Source organism: Rhinolophus sinicus, linkage group LG11, assembly GCF_036562045.2.
Source record: "Rhinolophus sinicus isolate RSC01 linkage group LG11, ASM3656204v1, whole genome shotgun sequence".
Classification (NCBI taxonomy): Eukaryota; Metazoa; Chordata; class Mammalia; order Chiroptera; family Rhinolophidae; genus Rhinolophus; species Rhinolophus sinicus.
This window is the reverse complement of record NC_133760.1, coordinates 61,079,867-61,103,845: the sequence shown is the minus strand read 5'-3', so window position 1 is coordinate 61,103,845 and position 23,979 is coordinate 61,079,867. Positions and strand designations below refer to the sequence as shown.

Here is a 23,979-nt window from a genome sequence, read left to right as displayed (position 1 = left end):
CACAACACACACAACCTCTAATTTAAATATATGAACATATTCATAAACAAATATGGCCTCTCTCCACAAAGACACACATTCCCACTAATGTACATCTCCAAAATTGTACATGCATAAATAGAAAAATGATGGACCCTTTCTCAATTCACAGATTTGCTCATCATCTACAGTTGCATGTACAAGAGCAGCGGACACACAAGAAATACCCACTGAGTTAACAACAGAGAAAAGGTGTTTTGAAGGGCATTAACCCAATGAAGACGAGGAGGGGAAACATCAGGTGACGTTTTCAATGGAGGACAGTACAGATGAGAAAGTACATAAGAGACGGTCAGGAAACTTTTCAGAAGGTAATCAAACAACAAAGCTTGATGTCAAAGCAGGAAGTGCTTCTCACTTGCCTAAAATAGTATGGACCATGGAGGGTATTTCCAGACTTACGCATCTTTTGGCCCATCCTGAGAAAGATCAAAGACTTGCCGTGGATTCAGGTACCACATGAACATCTGCAGGACTTTGGTTCCCTATGGGGGGGGGGGGGGGAAGACAGTGAGAAAAAAAATATCCAAATACCGGTATTAGCTGCATATTTAAAAAGAAATCCTGTTATCTAAAATAATATCTAAACAGCACAGAGAAATAATTAAAATCATGGTCTTTGGCCATGGATATACATAGATTGAATGCCCAAGTTAAAGTTCTGTATAATCCATGTAACCCTGGGCCAGTTCCTTAATTTCATTACGCTCAGCTCCCTTCTCTTTAATGTGGAGGCAAGAAGACCGAGTTCACAGACTTATTGCAAGAATTAAATGCGATAACATCACAGCGCTTGGCATGCAATAGGCGCTAAATGAATAGTGTCAATGCATTTTACCATCATTACTTAGTGTATGAAAATCCATGTAGGGAATTTATTAGTCAACCTATGTAATTTACCATTAATTTTTACTTTACTGTGCAGACCACTATTGTCTTTGCATCATATGAAATATGGGCAGTGTTAGCTAAATATGACTATTGAAATAAATTTTTAACTGAAGCAAAAGTACCACAGGCTCCCTGTTATTTACAATATACATATATGAAACTTCACCAGTCAGTGGCATCAACTCTTACTTTGACATGTTTCAATTTCCATGTCTGTATCTGTTTGTCCGAGCCAAACAGTTCTCGCTCGCATGAACATTTCGAGAGTGTTTTAAGTCACTGTGACATTTATAGAGATGATCGTCATGGCATACACAAGACAGTTCTGAAGGTCATTTCTTAAAGTAAATTGAGCAAAGAAGAAATGAAAAAAGGATCTTTTTATTAAGCAGCACCCAAAGAGCTTTAAAAATGGGTAGGGTGCCTCATTTTACATCACTGTCAACCACAGCAAGTAACATCTGACCAGTTGGGCAGAGTTCGTTGCTTGTAATTATATTCCTTCATTAGATATCATGATTGCTCTTTCTTAAAACATTCCTAAGTTTGTATACCTACTATGCTGTATTTGAAGGTCATCCTAGTAGAAGTAGTAGCATGATATTTGAGTTAAAAACAGTATGGACCATGTTATAACTCCGGTGTTCTAACTGGGTGACTGTGAGCATTTATAATCTTGCAAAAATGCAGCGTATAAAGTATGTGTACTTTTCAGGGATTATGAGAATTCAATGAATCAATAGTAGTTACGTAGCTAGCATAGTATATGGCACAAAATAGGCCTTTATAAATGTTAGTCCCTTTCTTTTTCGCTCCTTGTTCATCGATTCATTAAATTATACTTGAGGGTGTGAGGGCTAAGGTGTAGTTTATAATTATCACAATGTTACGTCAGTTCGTACAGAGGCCAATGTGAGTCTTTTGTTCTGCATTTCATCCAAACCTGTAATTTAAAAGTTCTGCTGTACTGTGTGCTTGCTATCAATTTAGGAATAACAGTCTATCCTTAATTATTCCTACTAATCCTTCAGTTTCACCAAATGCCATATTTTGCTTCCTATAAAATTCAGACATAGATTTAGAGACATAATACTAAATACTGAATCAGTCTCTTTTTTCCCATACTGGGTCTTGGTATCAAGTCAATTGGGGATTATCACAAGTGATCTTTTATGTTTAAAAGTCATTTGAATGACAAACCAACTTATAAAACATTTTCAACTGACTCGCTAGAAAATTAAGTTTTCAGCTTTCGATTAGAGTGATACGTATTGTTGATGTTAATTACTCCTTTCCACCTCTGGCTATGGCCCAGCGCGCATCTCAATTTCAGCTTCTCCTGTGATGCATAAAATGCTAGGTAATGAACTCTTTCAAAAAATAAAAATGCACAGCATTTAGAGGTTATTTTCTTAATTGAAAATTTCTCTAGAAGGTTTGAATGACCACACCATTTTGTTTTTGCTCATTTTCAATTTGTGTCAGTTGGAACGTCTAATTATCTCCAGATTTCCTTTTGGGAAAGAGGTTTTCAGGCAGGCAAGTTTTGCACAGCACACCTCTAGGAGGCGCCATTTACACTGCAGATTGTTGGAAGAACGCCCTCTGGTGTTGTGCAGGGATGACTTACATAGCTGTACATTACATTCAGGAATGGCATAATTACTTCTTTCAAAAAGAATCTTTCTAAAATACATTCATGAGCAACAGTGATAAGTGAATGAAAGTACTGCATTGTTTTACATCAGTCCTGGTGGGCGGAGCCAAAAAGTCTAACACATATTTAAATCAGTTCTATTAACTCTGCGGTTACCTCTAGAATAAGCTGCTTTAGGTTTTTAATAGAGCTACTTTATCCAATAGAACTGAATGGTTTGACAAATACTAATTGATCAGGAAAAGAGTAATTTCTTTCTTTCTCACCAACAGCATTAAATATATTCAGTCATTTGCACAACTGTCATTCACTAACAAGTCTCCCACACTCTCATTGTTATCACGTGCTAGATGCCAAATGCAAAAGCTGCAACTTTTGTGCATGAGCCTAGTTTTCTCTACATGAAAAAAAAAATAGCTTACATGTCAATTCCAATACACTCTGCAGAGGGTCCTCACACATATGGTTGTAGATGTAATACCTCACTGACCACAGAACCTTTTAAGATATTGTGAGATTGGGTATTCCTCTAGGGTGATACAATCGTTCTTTCTAGCTCCAGGTGTTGGGGAACAGGGTGGAAGAGGAGAAAACAACTTCCCAGAAAATAGGTAAATTGTTCTAGAGGGAGATAAAACCCAGCATGTGCTAGAAACAGCTTTACCTGAGGGAACAGAGATGAATAAGACAGAGAAGATCTTGCTCTCAAGAGGAAGTTCTGTGCATTATTTGTAAAATAAAATACAATGAGTTGTGGGTATGGAGAATCAGTTAAGGATGGGTCCACTCGGCATACTGATCTTCATCAAAGCACTGTAACTCCCAATACATTTTAATAAAAAAGAAAGAAAAACACCGTAACTCTCGTGTAGGCTGAAACATTCAGATACGTTACTCAGCAAGACTTGTCATGGCGGTATTACCACAGGTATTATCACAGAGTTATTATCTGGATCACGTAAAGAACCCAGACAATAAGAGAGGCCTGAGGAAAATAAACGTAGTGGGAGGATGAGATTATGAAATGATTATGCCACACTGGCTCCAAACCACCCCAAAGGAATACCTAATTTACCTACTAAACATGTATTAGGCACCTACTCTGTGCCCATGTGTACACTCAGGAGCTCGGAAGTAGAACAACGCAATAAATTAGCTCATTGAAGATAGTAAATGATACGGCAGAGATGCCTATTGATGAGCATGAGGAGACAGAGGAGATACTCTAAGCCCAACTTCGGGGATTAGATGAAGGCTTCCTACATATGATACTTGGACTTGAAAGATGAGTATAGTAAGAAGTTTTAGGCATCAGACGTGTGAAACAGCAAGACATGTCATAGAAAAATGGCGTTCTGTTCACTCTTTGAACCATGCGTCAGGAGTGGTGGGAAACAACTCTGCACAGGTTGTAGGTGAGGAGCTACATATACGCTATACGCTATACACTAAGGAGCTTGGGCTTTATTTTATAGGAAATGAGTCACTGAAATGTTTTAATTGGAGGAGTCAGACTTACATTTTGATACATTGGTCTAGCCACAGATTAAGAAGCAAGACATCCGGCTCCTAGACTTATCAAAGGGTTTAGATGGCTTGGTTTGCATCTTAGCCGCTGTTCAAGACTGAATGTTTCTGTTGTTCAAAAAAAACATACGATGAAATCTTTACCCTCCATATGATGGTGTTAGGAGGCGGGGCCGTTGGGAGGTGCTGAGGTCATGAGGATGGAACCCTCATGATGGGATCAGTGCCCTTATGAAAGAGACCCCAGAGAGCTCGCTCCACTGCCATGTGAGTGCACAGTGAGAAGATGGCCGTCTATGAACCAGGAAGTGGGTTCTCACCAGACATTGAATTGGCTGGTGCCTTGCTCTTGGACTTCCCAGCCTCCAGAATTGTGAGAAATAAATTTCTGTTGTTTATCAGCCACACAGTCTATGGTATTATGTCATAGCAGCCTGAACAGTTTAAGACAGCCGCCCCCACCAAAATTGTGACTTGGAAAAAGGGACTTCCCACAGAGTCACTGTTTGGTTGTTTTTAATCCATCTGTTGGGGCTGGCTTAACTAGAAGATGTTGAGATTAAATTTTAACATGTGCCGTCATTGACTGACTGCCCTTCGGCCCTCTTCCCAGCTTTAGGAGATTAAAATTTGATCTAAACACAATGACTCTTGATTTCTCTCCAGGCTGACGATCACAGGAAATAACATCTCCCTTGAAGTTGTTTGTCCAAGTATTTAGAAATACTTCAGGGACTCACATATTTGAAGTTATTTACACTTTTTGTCTCCTCCTTGTCCCACTTTGGTTGACTTGTCCCTGACGTAGGAGGCGTGGCCCTGGTCTGCAGAAGCCTGTCTACTGATGGTGGAGTGAACTTGGTCGGGATGAGCCTGCCCACAGACTGAACACCCCTTCCGCCTCTTATCTACTGGTAAGGTCCCTGGGGGCTCCGATCCAGGGGTCCAGCTCCTGCCACACCTTGATCCTGGGATTTCACATGGTCTGGACCCCTCGACTCTCAGGACAGACCAGCTGGAATCACTCCAGTGGTCAGAATACCTGCTTACCCCTGAATTTATCATCGACGTCACTGGAAGATGAAGTTCATGAGAGAGAGTGAGGGAGAGAGTGTGAACGGGAACATTGGGATATATCAGAAGGGTCTACAAGACTCAGGTAGAAAGATATTAATGAGTCAGAGGCATCCAAGAAAAATAATCCATTTTGAGAGGAGGGGATTCTGTGGGAGTAAACTTTATTTTCCTGTACGACCTCTTTTCCACAGGAGGAAACACTCAAAGTTGATATTATGGCCCCTAATTCCAAAGTTTGTTCCCTGAAATAATTCAGGTGCCAACAATAACAGTGGTACCGCCAACCTCTAAAGCTTTGCAAAACACCCAGTATTGTTTCCACCTTAAATGTTAGAAAAACAGAGACAGTTATTATGAAGTAGCTGTTTTAAAGAAGGGATTTAAAGAAAGACACGTAAGCAGTTCCTACATGTGTTCATCTCAATATATTCCTGCAAAGTGCTGGAAATTTTCTGTACGCACATAAAATACTATAGAAAGAATAAAAGCTGTAGGTATTTTATTTGCCAGCAGATGGCGATACAGTCTAGTTATTTAAAGAACAGAAGCCTAAGCAAGTTTGTTTCTTGTTTTTCTTGGTTTTAATTTAAAGCCTAAACTTCGAAAACAGAAGAGAGGGGAGTTCTTTATATCTAAAAGCAGATGAGCAGAATAAATCAATTAAAAAGAAAGACTCCGGATTTCACAATAAAATGTATTTCTGTTCATTGCAGAGTGTGGTCTCTGAGCAGTGGCAAGAGCACCAGGTGGGAGATTATTAGAAGCTAAATTTCAGGGCCACCCCCGGATCACTGAGTCAAAATCTGCATGTTAACTTGATCCCCAAGCAATTCATAGGCACTTTAAAGCTTGAGAAAAGTCAGTGGTTCTCAACACTGGTTAGACAAAAACGTAAACTGGGGCACTTATACCACTCACGGTTCTGTTTAATTAGTATGAGGTGGGGAAGACATCATTAATTTGTAAAAGCTGCCCAGGTTATTCTGATGTGCAGCCAGGGTTGAGAACCAGTCCTCTAAGCTAAGACACCAGCAGCCGTGAAGCTACAAGGGCAAGCTAAGATGCTGTTCCCCCTCGCCCCCTCCCCAACAGAATACATTTCCCTCTCAAGTGCTCACCGGCTGCGTTCCATACACAAGCCCCACATATTCTCCGAGACCCTGCAATGACTGATGACATTTCTCTAACTGTGTTGCCCAAACCACCTACATCAAAAGCATCTGAGATGCTCACTAAACCTTGACATTCCTGGACCTCTCCCCACACCCACTGCATTCAATTTTCTGGGATAGGGCAATTTTCATAATTGTCTCAGTGTGTGATATTTACACAAAAATGTGACAACCACTGGTCTATGGGTAGCAAGTAAGAGTCACATGTTCAAATAGAATCTACCTGGAACTGAACGCTAATTTTGGATTGCAGTTTCCTGAATGTTCTCGACACTGAAAATTTCCAAATAGGAATTATGATGCGCATTTCAAAGGTTCTTATGACGGAGACCATCAAGTAGATGTATCGGTCCTGCTGTTAATCTCATCTTGTCTATAAAGTAGGTAAAGGTGAATGGTCTCCCTTCTCAAAACAGAACATCACGCTACGTAAGGTTTGAGCCCAGAAAACTCCAGGAGAAACTTGAGAGGAGAAGGGGCACATTATATCCTCCCGATTTCCCCTTCCAGGAGTTCAGTTGCCTTGTTTTCACTGCCAGCCTCTGTTCTCCTTTGTCACTTTACCTCAGCTATGGCTCCTTTGGGTTAAAGCGGGGGGTGTCCAAACTGCAGCCTGTAGGCCAACTGCGGCCCGCAATCCATTGTTAACTGGCCCGCAGCAAATTCCAAAAATATATTTAGTTTACTTAAATAAACCAGGTGAGGCAATACGTACTTCACCTCGAGTGAGTGGCCCGGCTGTTTGTGTATTTTACCGCATATGGCCCTTGGTAAAAAACGTTGAAAAAAGTTTGGACACCCCTGGGTTAAAGAGAAAAAGGAAGGGGTGGAGCAAAAGTATGGATTCAAGGGAGCTGAAATGAGAAACTCCCTTCCTGTGATTCTGTTTTGCCCAGTGGGAAAAACTTCATTCATTCTCTGACTCCCAATTTTATGGCTGAATCCATCCTGAACTGCAATGTTACAGGCATGTAACAGACACAGCTCTGGAAAAGGCTAACTAACCCTAACACCGTGAGAGCCTTTCTGACCATGACTCTTCCTTACTCACTACAATCAGGGCATCAAGCTGTGCCTTCCTAAGACCAAAGATGGAACCATAAATATAGCCAGAGGTGAGTTTGAAGGGTTCTAATTGTACACAGGGGTTTGGGTTTCTTTACAGCTTTCTCAACATTTCATGTTGTGCTTAGAAAGAATGTCCTTCCTATTTACGAGGCTTAGTAAAGAACTCTATTTTACAGAGGAAGTATACAGAAATTTAAAGTTATGTAATATTCACTTTTATTTGATTAGCCATATTCTGAGAATCTTAGATATTCTGGAAGTAACATCATTAGGGTAACACACGCACGAGCCAAAATGCATAAAATGACAGAAAGTCATTAAGTCTTTTGTCTCTGATAACTGGGCATTTTTTTGTTTTTGAAAATCTTACTGGGACCTCAAATTCCTCAAACACATCTCACCCTCTTTCCCAAAATAATTCTTCCCTTTCCTGAACACCCATGAATAACAAAGCCACTGTCCAGATAATCTGATGTAAAATCTCGATGCTTTACTTCCCTTTGTATATCCCATCGAGTCATCTGTCCATCTAGCCACAGGTCCATCCATTAGTCCATCTGTCCACCCACCCACTCAACACCTATCCATCCATTCTTCCATTAACCACCCATTCACCCCCCCCATCTATCCACTCATCAATCCATCTATCCATTGATCCACCCACCTATCCATTTATGCTGAAGTTCATGTGACTAGCCTCCTGACTTACATATATTCCCAAAATGTCAAATTAATCTTCCTTAAAGGTGCTTCTATCATACTACTCCTTTGCTCAAAATATAAAATATTTTTTAAAAAGAAAAATACTTTAAACAGTGAAAAACTAGTTTCCATGGCACAAATCCAAAATCCTTAGCCAAGTTTTAAGACACTGGTCCAGGATCGTTCTCATCTTTACTTAATCACAGTTCTAATAACTTCATGTGCATGCTTTACCGTGTTTCCCCGAAAATAAAACCTAGCTGGGCAGTCAGCTCTAATGCATCTTTTGGAACAAAAATTAATATAACATTAATATATGTTGTTTGAATTATTTTTCCCATTTGCCCCTTTTGTGTCATTTTACTATAAGACCAGGTCTAATATAATATAATATAATATAATATAATATAATATAATATAATATAACATAAGACCCGGTCTTATCTTACTATAACATAAGACCCGGTCTTATTTTACTATAAGACCGGGTCTTATATTAATTTTTACTCCAAAAGATGCATCAGAGCTGATTGTCCGGCTAGGTTTTATTTTCAGGGAAACATGGTATTCACCATACTGTCCTCAAAAATGAATCATTTTCATCACGATATTCATCCTCCTATTAATATTGTTCATTGAACAATTATTTGTTCACTACTACCTGCCATGAACGAGAAACCGTAGGTTCCAAGGTGCTGCCCCTGGTACTATGGAGCCTGTATCTCAGCAGTACAGACATGCACAGAGCGCTTCTGTTGCAATTCACACAGTGCCAAGAGCTATGGGAGCACAGGACAATTAAGTTTGAGAAAGGGTTCAGAAATGTGCTACTGAGCCTTAAAGGAAAAACAGGAATTTGCCACAGTAGAGCAAAGGAAAAGGGCGTTACTACAGCTTTCTCTCCCTTGCACGACAGTGCTGTCCATCTTCTATTTTAGCTACTTCCATGACAGTTTCCTTATCACTCCCAAGTCACTGCTTGCCTCTCAAATTCCATAGCACTTGCGGTCTGATCCGCTCAATTTAGAACTCACATATAGTTAATGTTGTTTGAATTATTTTTCCCATTTGCCCCTTTTGTGTCATTAACAAACAAGGTGTCCTTAGAAGAATCACTTAAGCTTCCCTGAGCGGTTGTGTATTTAGTGACATAGAAAGCAACATTAGATCATTTCTGAAGCCCTTGTCATTAATAATTTAGAAAGAGGTTGGAACAGGAACAGACTAGATCTTTACTGGATGGTCCGCTCCTCAAAGGCAGGGATCACCTACAAGCCTCAGGAGGCCCTAGGAAAAAAATGCTTATAATGATTTCATAAGTGCATTTCATATAATGGCTGTCATAATAAAATATATTTGATATTAATTAGCATGTGGTGCTCAGGTGGCCAAAATCATGGGGTCGATTACATTAGCTTTGCTCTGCGGCCTTGACTGCACCCCAACCCTCGTCAGGCTATGGGGAGACCAGTCCTAGAGAGAGGGGATGGCTCGAGACACACTGAACCTCCCTCCTGAGAAGAACCTCTGCCAGTCCTCCTCCAGGGACAGGCTTAGGACACCACCATCACAACACGGGGATCGCTCAGCAACTCCAGAAAGCAGAATGTTGGCAATAGATTACTTCTCTGCTTAAAACACATTGCTTTTCCCTGTTCTCTACAATGTGAAGAGAGATTTGTGACACAGCAAGTTACCAAGAATTTTGAAGAATGGGAGGAAAGGAGGAATAATATTTTCTTTAACTATAAGTTCCCATAAAAGACATTTTACCATAATGAATACATTCTGAAAAAGGCACAGTATCTTTAGTAATAAGAATATCATCTTGGACGGCTAGGTCACTCCTAGTTCTGTTTATCTCCCCTCCTTCTATGGGGAGACTAAACAGTTTCAAATCTTTAAGTTGTTTAGTGTGAAACTTCAAGGAATCTTGTTTCAAAATGTAAAATGACAAATAGCATGTGATCTCACTTATATGTAGAATCTAAAGAACAAAATCAATAAACAAACAAAACAGAAACAGACTCATAGATACAGAGAACAAACTGATGGTTGCCAGATGGAAGGGGTTTGGGGAGGCTGGATGAAAAAGGTGAAGGGATTAAGAAGTACAAATTGGCAGTTACAAAATAGTGACGGGGATGTAAAGTACAGCACAGGGAATATGGTCACTAATATGGTAATAACTGTGTATGGTGTGGGATGAGTATTAGATTTATTGGGGGATCACTTCGTAAATCATATAAATGTCTAACCACAGTGAAACTAATATAAAATAATATTTAAAAATGTAAAATTTGCACACTTAATGGACACGGAAAATATTTTACCATCCAATCTCCCGTGAAAATAAGAGAAAATCAAAACCCACAGAAGAGTATTGATAAGAAGCCTCAGAGAATGGGAAGAGAATTAGTTGAGGAGACAAAGACCTGGATTCAAGAGCAAGTTCTGTCCTTCAAAGAGTTGTGTGACTTCAGGTGTGTCATTACACTTAACTTTTCTATGGCTATTTCTTTATTCTCAAATGAACTTAATATTAATTATACTATCAGGTCTGGGCAATGACCACATGAAACCTGTAGAAGCTGATATTTTTGGTAGTGTTGGTGGTTTGTTGTTGTTCATTATCATGAACGATGAATCGTTATTCTCTCTTTCCTCTGAGGATGGGAATGAAAATAATCAGGTTGAAATTAGAATAGGAAGAAATACAAATAAGTTCATAAAAGGCACCCTGAAAGGGATTAACTAAGAGAGAATGCAGAATGACCTTTCTTGAAAATCTATATGGAACAACGTCGCCTCAGGCACAGTGGTACATGGAAGCAAAGGGATAAATAAATCCTAGAGCTCCTAGGCCTTGCCTAGCCCTGCAATGTGTAAGGCTGCCCCCTAGTGGAACGACAATGGCCTTGCCCCTGAAAAGCTGGTTGTCTTCCAATGCTTGGGGTCCTAGTGGCAACCCTCTTTTAATTGATGTTGGGGATCGTGTTCTCAAAAAAACATTGCAGTTTCCAAGTTAAACACATGAAAAATGACTCACCTGGTTGCCTCCACTCTTGGGGTTCACAAACACAAGCAAGGGTTTCATGAGAGGAGAAGAGATCGGTTTTATCACAAAGGGACGACCTTTGTTTTCCTGCTGAAGGAAGAAAGCAGCACTCCTGAGACATACATCCAGGAGTGGCAGCCCCCAGAGCAGCGGAAGTGAGAAACTATCAGCACTACCCCCACCCTTGCAAAACCCCCTCCCCAAAAAAAAACCCCAAAAACATACATATTATTTCATAGGGCTCACACTTAATAAGACACTCCATATAAAGCTTAGAACAAAGTATCTCCAGGCTATGATTTGCCCCTGAGAATCAAGCCATGCTTTTGGTTTTCCTCTGTATACTCTAAGCATTCTAGAAACGTTAGCTCTTATCGTCATCATCTTTGGGATAACATTTCCACAGACAAGTGCAAATGCTCTGCTTGTAAAGTGGCAGGAAGTCACATTTTAAAAAATATAGATGATAGATAGACAGATAGATAGATAGATAGATAGATAGATAGATAGATAGATATAAATAGACATAGATGGAGAGGGAGGGAGGGAAGGAGAAAGGGAGAGAGGGAGGGAGGGAGAGAGAAAGAGGAAGGAAGGAAGGAAGGAAGGAAGGAAGGAAGGAAGGAAGGAAGGAAGGAAGGAAGGAAGGAAGGTGAGAAAGGAAGAATTCCAGCATGGTTAGAGTATAGAGAAAGAGAAAAGAGTGGTAGAAGGCGTATTAAAACAATAAGCTTGGGCCGGATCATGACAGACAGAGGCAGCTATGGAGAGGAGGATGTATTTCATTGCAACAGAATCCCAAAACACTTACTTCCGTTCCTCTTTTACTGGCTTTTCTTTTAAAGCTTGTTCTCTTCTTCTTCCGATTGGAAGCCTTCAGCGAGGTCTGTGGGGAAAGAAGGACAACCCTGAGCTCAGGAGCAGACGGCCCCTGAGCTTTCCCATGCAGAACCATGTAGAAGATGATGGCAGCACATGCTGTTCGACGGCATGCTTCTCATGCTTTGACACTTCCAAGCCACTGTTCATGGGGAAGCCACAGACAGAGACCAGTCGCGTGCTTCAGAGTAAGCGACTGACTCCCCACCACACGGAGAGGCAGGGAGGTAGAACCCTGGAGGTTCTCATGGACTCACATAACAACACATGTTATACCTGCCAACCCTCCCAGTAAAAATGGAAGAATCCCAAATTCTCTGAGGGGCTCCAGTCTCCCGCCCAACCAGGTCCGTCTCCCGCCCAACCAAGTTCAAGTTCATCTCCGGATATGGAGATCACCTATGTGGAAATGTAAAAAAGGAGGCCATTTTTCATGTTTTTCTTTTTGTTTTCTTTTCCCTTTGTTTATTATTATTATATCTATTATTATTATTATTATTATTATTATTATTATTATTATTGGTATTGACCGTTCTAAGTAATGGTCATAAAAAGACTCAGTGACAATGGAATTTTATGATCCAACTATCCTATCAGCATTGATGGCTGAGTTTTAAAATGCAGAGATAAGACTCACCCTTAAGGTACTTATAATAGTGGAGTAGCAATCACTGCTCTTTTTTTGTCTTTCTAAAGACCCATTGGTTTAAACAGTTTTCCTTCACCTGTAGCCTTAATTTTTTTCTTCTCATCGAAGTGCCTCCAAATTGTTGAACTATAATGATCCCAAATTTACTTTCCCCTGGCTTTCTCTTTCTAGGGATTTTATGTATCGCAACTTAGTGATTACTTCAAACTAACTAACCATATATTCTTAATATTTGATACAGATGCTTGGAGAAAACCTCTCTTATGGGGCCAGTCACAACTCATTAGTTGACGACAAGCAAAACTAGATTTAACTAGTGGAGAATCAATAATTCATTACATTGCCATCTTCACAAAAGCAAGATATTACTACCATATCATAGATGCTTAACAAAGAGTTGAAAGCCTGAAATACATAATTCTTAACATAAAAGTTTATATACATATATACACATGCACTGCTTGAGCAGTTAAGGGTTTTCAAACAGCTTGAAGAAACTTAGATATCTATTCTTCTGCTATTTAGGGTACTTTTTACTTAGAGCATTCGAAATAAACCTTAGTGTAGGGTACATATAGTAACACATCCAAACATGCAAGATTGAAACTATTTAGCTTTTATTTTACTTTCATTTTGGACCTCCAGAAAAACAAGTTGATTTGTGGCCCGCGCCCACCAAAGATGAGGGAAACTTTCTTGAACCACCATTTGTCTCAAGGTTTTCCTCCCCCATCAGATTAAAAGAGTCTTCAGGTTCTCCAAGTCCTACCAAAAAAAGAGAGATCCAGAAGCTCATCGATGTTCTAGACCCCAGGTTAGTTTTCATCCCTCATTCTAGACTATGCAACCCCTGCAAAGGAATCTCCAAGTTTCTAAATTCCTCTTTAAATGGATCTATTATCCTGGCCTTATTTGGGGGAAACTTTTGCATTATTCAGGTCTTTGCTATATTTTGACTACTTTCCGTTTGTTTAAAAGGGAAGAAAAATAATTTGGAGACTTTACATGCTTAATCAGCCCAATGACCCAAGAAGGATGCAGGAAACTATATGGCGGGCAGAGGCAGTATCTATTTGATATCAAGTAACGATGCTCAGTGTTCTCAGCTATCACTGCATGTTGGCCTTATCCAGAGAGCTTTTCAAAAATGCTAATACCTGGGCCCCATCAAATATTCTTATTTAATTTGTTTGGGGTGAAGCTCGGGCAAAGATACACTTTAAAACTCCCCAGGCAATTCTAGCGTGCAGCCAGCATGGGGAGCCTGTGTTTGAAGTAGAAAGGGTGGAGTGAAGAGACCTAGAGACCGTGGTAAAGCAGCAGGTCTATGGGACAAAGACCAGGAGCTGTGGACCCTGACAGGCTGGCTGTGACGTCTGGATGTCCCTCTCACTAGATCTGTGACTTTGGCGAAGTCAAACTTCTGAAACAACAGTTTCTTAACTTGAAAGGGAAGGTGATTAATACCTACCTCACAGAAGAGTTGTGAAGTTTAAACGAGAAAAAGTATGTGAAGCAGTTAGCTTGGTATCCATCTCATGATAAGGACACTTCCATAAATGTTAGTTGCCTCCGTCACAGCGGTATGTCCCCAGCACCTAGCACAAATGCCTGGCACATAGTATGCACTCCAATCATTGTTGAAATAATGAACCGGTATTATTAAAATTCACACTTACTGAGTCTTTCCTGATTTGGGAAAGGAGCCTTAGGAAGCAAACTGCCTGTCTCCTAACTTCTCTGTAGTTTTGGTTCATTTACTGCCGAGAGAAATGCCGGATGTACGCCAAGGGCTTGCAGGAACACTCTATGGTTCCCAGTTCTTGACAGGATTCAATACTTAAACTCTGAGAGAAAGCGCAAATGGGTCAGGCTAAGCTCGTGCCCTACATTTGCCTGATCACAGAAATCGGAGTTCTTCCCGTGATTCTGGCCATCAAGCGCATTTGGGAAACAAAGAGTTAGAGAAACGCACCAAAATAAGGCTTGATGTCTGAAAACAGAGCGGCAAGGAACTCAATTCTAATAGGGAACAGACACACAGAACAGCCTTTTGAAACACAGATGGAGCAAATACAAGTGCTTCCAAGCCTCATCAAGCGCCAGGTAACTGAGGCCTTCTTCATCTCACAGAACAGGGGGTCAAATATTAAGCAGAGGTTGACTTACAGTACCTGGAAGCTTCTATGTGAGCTCTTAGCGCCCTATGGATAGCCAAATAGCAAAGGATAAGCAGTATGGAATTTCACAGCACACCGCAAAATTCCTGTGGCTTTCTTCTGTTCGGGTGTAAATATGTATCTCTGTCTCAATATACAAATTCTTTTAGAAGGCAGCATTATTCAATGGAGAACCAGTGGATGCAAAGGCAGATTTGGGTTGTGTTTCGGCCACAGAGAGACAAGTCACCTCGCCTTGCTAATCTACCATTACACCTACCCTGCCTGAGTCAGTATTGTTGTGAGAGTTAAACAAAATACAATGCTTTTCACGAATGTAAAAATTATGCCAAGAAGTTTTTGTGTAGAATTGTTGGTGATGTATTCAAGAAACCTTTAATACTTTTCCTGTGTCCTAAAACAAAGCATCCCTGTTACCAAAGGCAGCTAGCTCAGTGATACGAAGTGTTCACTTTGCAAGTTCAACATTATCAGAACAGTGAAACATTGTGCCCTCATTTGGATATTTGGAGTCTTCTGATTCCAACAGCATTCACCCTCTGGTACACTGTGTGTCCACTCTTTCCTTAAAGTCCTAGTAAAAGATAAAGGCTTTTTGTTTTCTTATACCAGCTATCCCAGGCATTCCTATCAACAAAATCTTTATCACAGTATGATGCTTTCCTGGGCTGTTAAGAAATGCCTATGGGTGAATCACTCAACTGTGAATGAAACTTAACTCCCTTTTATCACTCGTTGGGAATTTTTCCAGGTTATGGGATCACAGAGGACTGGTTATAACAACAGATCTAAAGAAAAGATACCTCACTTCATCAGGAGAGCCACAGACTTTGGAAGGAGAGCCACAGACTTTGTCTATTACAGAGTGTTCTCCACCTGCACCATTGGGACAAAGTGTGTCCTGAGGATGGCAGGCAGAGAATTCCAGAAGTTAAGGACAGGTTCTCAGCAGCTTCTCAGGCGCATCTGGCTAAATCCCACCTAGTATTAGGGATTTTGTTGGTCATTGCTATTATATCTCATGATTCTCCAACATTTTAATTTTATACAATCCTAAGAAATATGAAAGGACTAGCATGGAGAGAGCCCATGCCAGGCTAGGAGGGAGTTGATTGTGCCATTTTTATAAGCAGACCATTGGAAACAATATAAATATCCATCAGTAGGGAGTTGGCTAAATGAACTAATATATCCGTAGTATGAAATATATACAGCAGTTTAAAAATGAGTTAAATCTGTATGTACTATTATAGACTATTCCCGAAGATCCTTTTTTTTTCACTACGAAAGGCAAGCTTTAAAGCGTTATGTGTAGAATGATGTCATTTGTTAAAAACACACAGCTCTTCTCTCTTGTTAGTTGACCCCACAAAAAAATTTATATAATACAGGTTTTATTCCTTCAGCTCCAAGCACTTACACTAGTATTTGAACATTTTAAACTTGTTTATCCAACCAAAACATTATCCTTTACCATTTTCAGTACAGAAGGGAAACACCAACATCTGTAACACTAAATATAACTTTGACTTTAAATATATAAACAGATTCAGGCTCCATTCTTAAAATTTGGGTTTTTTTTTAATTAGTTTCAGGTGTACAAAACAACATAGTGATTAGACATTTATATATCGCAGAAAGTGATAGTCCCAATACGTCTATTACCCATCTGACACTGTATGTAGTCATTAAACCATTCTTGACTGTATTCCCTATGGCTGTACTTTATATCCCATGACGGGTTTTTTTTTTTTTAATTATAGTTGACATTCAATATTATTTTATATTAGTTTCAGGTGTACAGTGTAATGGTTATACATTTATATAATTTATGAAGTGATCCCCCAGTCGTTTTTAGATGGGAGGGGGGTTGGAGGCTGCGTGAGAAAGATGAAGGATTAAGAAGTACAAATTGGTAGTTACAAAATAGTCACAGGATGTGACATACAATATGGAGAATACAGTCAATAATATTGTAAAAACTATGTATAGTGTCAGATGGGTACTAAAATTTGGTTGTCTTTTAATTCCTTGAAGTCATCTACCTTTTATTATATTTTTCTTCCAGGTCTCTCCAAATAATTTGGGATGAAACTCAGCAAGTCAGCCAGGAAGCCCTCATTCCCCCAACCATCAAGGTTTCACACAGCTCCCAACTCCACCGCTGGTCAGAGTAATTATCCACTCAGAGCCAGACGTCTTTTCACAGAGATGGTCAATATGTGCACAATAATTCTGCCTCTTTTCAACCCACTTTTCCTGACCATTGTAGACTCAAGTAGATGGCCTTTACTCCTCCCCTCTAGAGTCATGTGTTGAGACCAACATCACAAATAAAGCTGACTTTATGTGGTGATCCATCTTACTGCTGTTCTCAGCATGTTCTATCAACTTGCCTTGTCTTTCCTCATCCCTCATCCCAACGACACCCCCTGCACATCCTTCAAGACCAAGCACAAGTGACAAATTTTCCACTTGGCCTACACTGATCTCCATGAGTAAAACTGCTCACCCCTGCTTCATGTTTCCACCAGGTTTCTACATCTTAGGGAGCGTTTACCACTCTCTACCTCAGGTGGGTACGCCTCTCACTGACCATTGCTGGGGATTTAACCAACCTGTTGGGTCCTTTTTCTCACCATCCTTTCTCTCACAGATCAAAAAGGCAAAGCTTCCCAGGTATCAGAAGACTCTCCCTGGTGATTTAAATTGCTGTTGTCTGTTTTCCCCACTAGAGAGTATGCGATATAACCTTTGTGGATATCAGATGAACATTTGATGCATCTTTGGGCTTCCCACTGTACATAACAGCATATGTGAATGTGCTTAATTAAGTAAATGTTTCTATAACACAATTAAGATTATCTTCTCCTTTATCATATTTTTAAGCAGTCACAGAATATAGAAATACAGGTAGAGGTATGGAAACATATATATATGAAATCTAGAAGTTGGAAAAACATTTTATCTGCTGTCCTCTATCTCCCTTCCCAATTCTCTCTCTCATTTCCCAATGTCTCCTCTAATGAATTCTCTAATCTTACTGTTTCCACCTGTGTCCCACACCCCACAAACTGTGACTCTGATGGTCACCAATGACCTGGTCCCAAACACAAGGACTTTTCTTAATCCTTGCTAAATTCTGTAGACATCAACAAAAATAATACTAACATTGATGATTAGCCTATTTCTTTCCATTTTGAATAATGAAACTCTGTGCTGTCATAGACCTCTCCCTGTTCTGCAGGATTCGCTTCCTCCTTTCACTACCTGGGTGTGGACGCTCACCCAGGCTTCTTCCCTCCTTATATTCAATAAATTGTAGGACTGACTCTCTCCCATGGGATAGGCGCCATGCTAGGGAACACGCAATCCTACTAGAGTACAAAATGCAATGGTTACAGCAGTATTTCAGGTACACTTGGGAGCATAGTAAGTGGCAGACCCTGGCCCCTATTCTGTCTTTCTACCCTCTCCATTAGAAATCCCATCATCTTTCCGTCCTTTTTCAGTGTAATACAGATGGTTCAGGGATCAATAACTGTAGTCCTGACCCCTATATGACTGTCAATGTTTTCGTCTGTTGATGTACAACTTCAGTTGATACCCTGCTCTCTTAAAAGTCAACAAGAAGGAAAATAAAAGAACTAGCATTTACTGAGATGCTAGTCTATGTACTTTATGTTTTTTTGTTTTCAGCTCATTAGTCCTCAAGAAAATCCTATGAACTAGGCACTTGCAGATGAGAAGGTGGAACAGAAGAGTTTAAGTTGCTTGTGATTCCACAAGTTATTTAGTGACAGAAGGAGGTTAGGAATGCAGGCCTCTGGATCACCAGCCAGAGCCCTTAACCACTACTCTATGCCCCCCAAGCCCATCTGGTACATTAGCTTTTACATAGAATTTAGTTGATTAAATTACTTGATGGGTTTGAAGCCCAAAGGAGGAGGGACCACGAAAATTTTTAAAGATACCTGCTTCAGCAAAACTTGCTATAGTAAAGCAGTGAGCAGACCCCTAAGAGCTTGGTTTTCAGAATCAGAATTCCTGGGTTCAAATGCTACTTCAACCTGTTTAGTGACCATGTGGACCTGGGTAATTTAGTTGGCTTCTCTATTCCTCACTTTCCTAAGCCTTCAGGAGGAAATACCAAGATAAATGCCTCCTAGGGTACTGTGGCGATAAAACGAAATACTAAATGTAAAGTATGCAAAATATTTCCCAATATGTAAGTGTTAGTTCTCCTTCTTCTTCTTCTTCTTGTAATATCCTGAATCATAGAGGACAATAAAAAGGTACGTAATGAAAAAAATTGGACTATAGCATCTACATTATGAACTGTAAATACCATCTCCCATTAAAAGTAACCAACACTCCTTAGAGAGATGGCTGATTCCAGGCATGGACAGGAAATGCACAAGCTGATCCTGGCGCATGGTATTATTCCTGAAACCAAGGAAGCTGTCAAAAACCTCATGGTTCATAAAAAATGGAGATAGGAGCCACCTGGAAGGGGTTCTAACTGGGCAAAGATGGAACAACGTGAATATAAAAAAAAATGATGCCCATGATTGAATCATAGCATGTATCATATAGATCGCAGAATGATGTACGTTCCTAATTCATAATGATACTCGCAAAACCACCACCACTACCACCATCACCATTCTTAGTCATCTAATAAAAGTCGATACGGTACCAACTTATTATTCTTAAAATTTACAAATAAAGGCAAATGCTCAAGCATTTGTCATGTACTTGCTGGTAATAAGGAAAATGTCTCTTTATAGCAAAATCATAGCTAGAAAATGAAGAGGGAAAATTGGAAAATAACCCTTTGGCAACCCCAATGAAATAACAGATTTAGGTAATAATCTTTAGGGGACAAAACAATAGGTGAAAGGCTGAAGGGCAACTTTATGATCCGTGGACTGGGAAGAAAAACTCCTGGACTCACTGATCAATCTTAACACCGCTAAAAGTAAACAATCTAATAAAATGTCCCTTTGAAAGCAACACCATAGAAATACACACCATCACCCACACTGTCCTTTTGCCAAAAAAAATTAAACCTGATTCTGAGTCTATATACCTAAATATTATTTTACAAGAAACATGAGCAGTAAAGGAAATCATTTTAAAACAAAATAAACATATAATCAGCAAAAATAAAGAATGTGAGAAACTCTATAGGTAAAGTGACCCAATTTATTCAATAAATAAATGGCATGAAAAACAAGAGAAGGGGCTGTTGTAGATTCAAAGAGACCTAAGACCTGTGTCAACAAAAAGGCAGCTACAGACTTTGGATCCTGATTTGAAAAAAAATAGTTTAAAAAAATACAGAGGGTGCCAAAAAAAATGCATACCCATTTTAAGAAAGAAAAAAAAGAAACTGTATTAAAATTGTAATACTCAGTAAATACCGACAACAAAAGATGAATACAATTCATGTGTATACATTTTTTTGGCACCCCCGGTATATTTGATACAATTAGAAAATATTTTTTGAAAATAATTATAATGGGTGAGGCAATGGTACATGGTTATCTTTCTAAAATGTTATCTTCTAGAGAAGCAAAATGATGTATTTACAGATTAAATGATGTGCTAAGATTCGCTTTACAATACTCTGGGCAAATGAAAAAAACACAGGAGAGTCTTTCACTTCCGGGAAGACAGAGGAGATGGAGTGGGACCAGGAGAAAACTGGCTGTAGCTATGAAAAGGTAGCATGAGGGGTACTTGTGTGACAGACTATTGCTCTATATCTTGACTGAATCACTGTCAACATCCGGTTTTGACACATTATACTATAATACTGCAGGGTATTTCCACAAGGGAAAACTTTGGAAAGAGTACATAGCATCTCTCTGTATTACTTCTTCCAACTGCATGTCAATTTCAAAAATAATAATAATAATAATTAAGAAAAGGAAATTATAGGGGCCAGCCCGGTGGCTCAGGCGGTTAGAGCTCCATGCTCCTAACTCCGAAGGCTGCCGGTTTGATTCCCACATGGGCCAGTGGGCTCTCAACCACAAGGCTGCCAGTTCAGTTCCTTGACTCCTCCAAGGCATGGTGGGCAGCGCCCCCTGCAACTAACAATGAACATGGCACCTCGAGCTGAGCTGCCTCCCAGATGGCTCAGTTGGTTGGAGCTCGTCCTCTCAACCTCCCGGTTGCCGGTTCCACTCCTGCAAGGGATGGTGGGCTGTGCTCCCTGCAACTAGTAACGGCAACTGGACCTGGAGCTGAGCTGCGCCCTCCACAACTAAGATGGAAAGGACAACAACTTGACTTGGAAAAAAGTCCTGGAAGTACACACTGTTCCCTAATAAAGTTCTGTTCCCCTTCCCCAATAAAAATCTTTAAAAAAAAGAAAAAGAGAAAGAAAAAGAAATTATAGTGTGGCAAGGGATAAATGAAATAACAGTGACAGAAAAGGTTATGGTTATGGAAGACGTCATTATAATCTTCTCTCTCTCTTCAGTTGCTTAGCAATTTCCATAATGAAAAGAGTTTTCAAGTTTAGAACAGTTAAGCTTACAACTCCCCTGCAAAGTGGTATCACGTTCTGATTTCCCTCACTGGTCTCTCTCGAGTCTTCTAAAATCCCACACCATGAGATCATCCTACCCATTCTTGCTAGTTGTTTCTTTCTAAACTAAACAATTTTACTCTGTCACCCCTTTACTTATGAAGATGAAGTTCACATGTATGAAAAACTCCCTAGTCAGGCCTGAGCAACCCCACGCTTCTCTCACAAAACCCTACCTAAACTTTCCACGGCAACCAACCTAGTCTCACAGTCCCACGAATATAACTTTGGATCCAGTACCCTTGCTTGTGCCACTCTCCTGTCTGCTATCTCCTTTCTTCTTCATTGATCAAAATCCCACCCATCTTGAAGAGTCAGAATAAAAGCTACCTCCTTCATGAAGCTCTCCGTGATTTTTTCTTAAAATAACTACATGGTATTCAGAGCAAGGATCATGTATGACATCACAATGTCCAGTAGCCTTCCTGATACCACCGAGGTTTTCATTAAAAACGTGTTGATTTAACTGAACATTTAATAGAAAACTCATGGAAAGATTATTGAATTTTACAGGGAAAGCACACAAAGAAGTAAAAATGTTAAAGAGATTTTAAAATAACAATACATTGGATATCAGTACACTTGAATTTCAGACGTTGTCCTAAAGTTGCTATGTCTCCTTGCCTCGGGCAACTCATTTAACATCTCTTGGCATTTGGCTCTAAAATATAAAACAAAAGGATGAGACCCTCCATTTTTTAATGTGTAGATACTGTACTTGCCTTTGGAAAAGATTTCCCAAGAGCTTCCATGGATTTTAAGTTGGAAAGATTAGTCCCAAATGTTACTCATCAACAGAGGCTAAACTTTATATAAACACACAAAGCAAAACGGTGTTCTCAATCCAACAGTTTTTAAATAAAAGTGAATCAAGACGAGTAAACTGCATGGTGATTTTGGAGACCACACGAAGGAGGGCTGCCATCTCTTTTATAAAGATATTACATTCAATAAGACGTCCTCGGATACCCTCCTAGGGGAGGAACCGTCCTCTCCCTGTAGCATGAAAAGTCTGCCATCGCAGAACGTGGAGCTAAACTGTCTAAGAAGTACAGTACAAGGCAGACATATTTCTATCGAAGATTATGACTTGGGTGAGAAACCACCAAGGTTTCCCAGAATATTGCAGCAGAGACCCTCTAGAACAGAACATACTATGAGAATTAAATACAGAATGAGATTAGGTGTTACGAGGATGCATTCTATTTTGCCTTAAGAAAAGAATGCTGCTCTCTAAGCAGGCCTTGTGTAGTTAGGAACGTCGTGACCCATAGTGCACTGTTCAGGTTGGAAGTGGTGATAATCTCAACCCAACAAGGAAGCCGCACAGCTTGCCCTCACGTTCACTCCCTGGGGGTGCCCAGGCTGGAACTGAAGAGAGGTGGAAAAGAGTCAGCTGTATCCAGCACTAGTACTTAAGAAACTCAGGAGAGCACCAAAGCCCATGAACGGGGAGGAAACAATCCTGCTGGGAAACTCTCATTTCTTTAGAAGAGGAGGCTGGTTCCATGAGAGAGCCCAACGCAGTCAAGTGATGGGCTAGTGGGATGAACTGGGGGAGGTAAGCGTGGGACCGCGGGGATGAGTGAGCAGAGACTGCAGGAACCCAAGGACTAGTCAGGGGGAGAAAAGCGAGAAGCAGCAGGTACTTGTTCTCGGCACCGGCCCAGCAGCACCAGGGTCCCAGCAGTTACCTGAGGTTTCTTCACCTTAATGATCCAGGTGGGCGGGACAATAACAGCAGCATGAGCCCCCAGGGAGCACGGTTCTTCAATGTGATGGAGCATGAAGCAGGTCACCTTATTGTGAAACTGAAGAGAAAAACAGGCCAATGAACAATTCTGTGCAAAGGGCGGTGCTGCAGCGAGAAGGGATGTCACACGTGCACACACTCACGCATACACACACACACCACACACACCACACACACATAGGACATACGCTCTCGTCACTGCCCAACCAGCCCCAGGACCTTAGAGACCAGATTTCCAATTCATTCCACTTTAGGAACTGATGACAAGAAATCAGCGCTGTAGGATAAGGCCAAGCCAAAACTTTATAACCTTTTAATAGGATATTTACCTAGAGTCCTAGAGGGTCCTATTAATTCTAACTTTGCACATCACTTTGTTTCACTTGACTTGCACTCATCACAGAGTTGGTTGATTTGGGATAATGTTTAGAAGGAAATGAAACTGAGCAGAAAGGTAGTGCATACCATCCACCTCCCCGTTTTCTACCCAGAGATGTAAATCCTTCCCAGGTAGTTTCCTAGCTTAAGGGACCCAGGAAAGAAGCAGGATGTCTGTTCTAGAGAGTTGTAAGTCCCCGAGGTAACAAAGAACTAAGAGGTTGCTTTGGCTGGGTTTGTTGAAAGCTGCTAAAAAATGCAATGGTCCTATTACACTTGGCAAGTCGAAAGTGCTTTTCGTTTTTGAAAGAAAGTAAATGTAGACTAATGGTCATAACAAAAGCTCCG

General features: G+C 40.3%; 1 protein-coding gene across 13 annotated transcripts in view; it reads right to left on the bottom strand.

Annotated features, from left to right (window-relative positions):
* DGKI (diacylglycerol kinase iota) overlaps nt 1-23,979 on the bottom strand; it is a 376,792-nt gene that overhangs the window by 180,214 nt on the left and 172,599 nt on the right. For 5 of the 13 annotated variants that reach the window (XR_012490351.1, XR_012490352.1, XM_074315319.1 and 2 more), the window contains exons 8-12: nt 23,195-23,311; nt 12,347-12,469; nt 12,003-12,077; nt 11,183-11,281; nt 442-524 (exon numbers count right to left, since the gene is read on the bottom strand). Coding sequence is in view for 11 of the 13 variants with exons in the window: in XM_074315319.1 (XP_074171420.1) it covers nt 442-524; nt 11,183-11,281; nt 12,003-12,077; nt 12,347-12,469; nt 23,195-23,311 (497 nt within the window). In the remaining 2 variants the exon portion in view is untranslated. The remainder of the gene's footprint in view (nt 1-441; nt 525-11,182; nt 11,282-12,002; nt 12,078-12,346; nt 12,470-23,194; nt 23,312-23,979) is intronic. The other 8 variants (XM_074315322.1, XM_074315326.1, XM_074315329.1 and 5 more) reach the window with 5 other exon arrangements.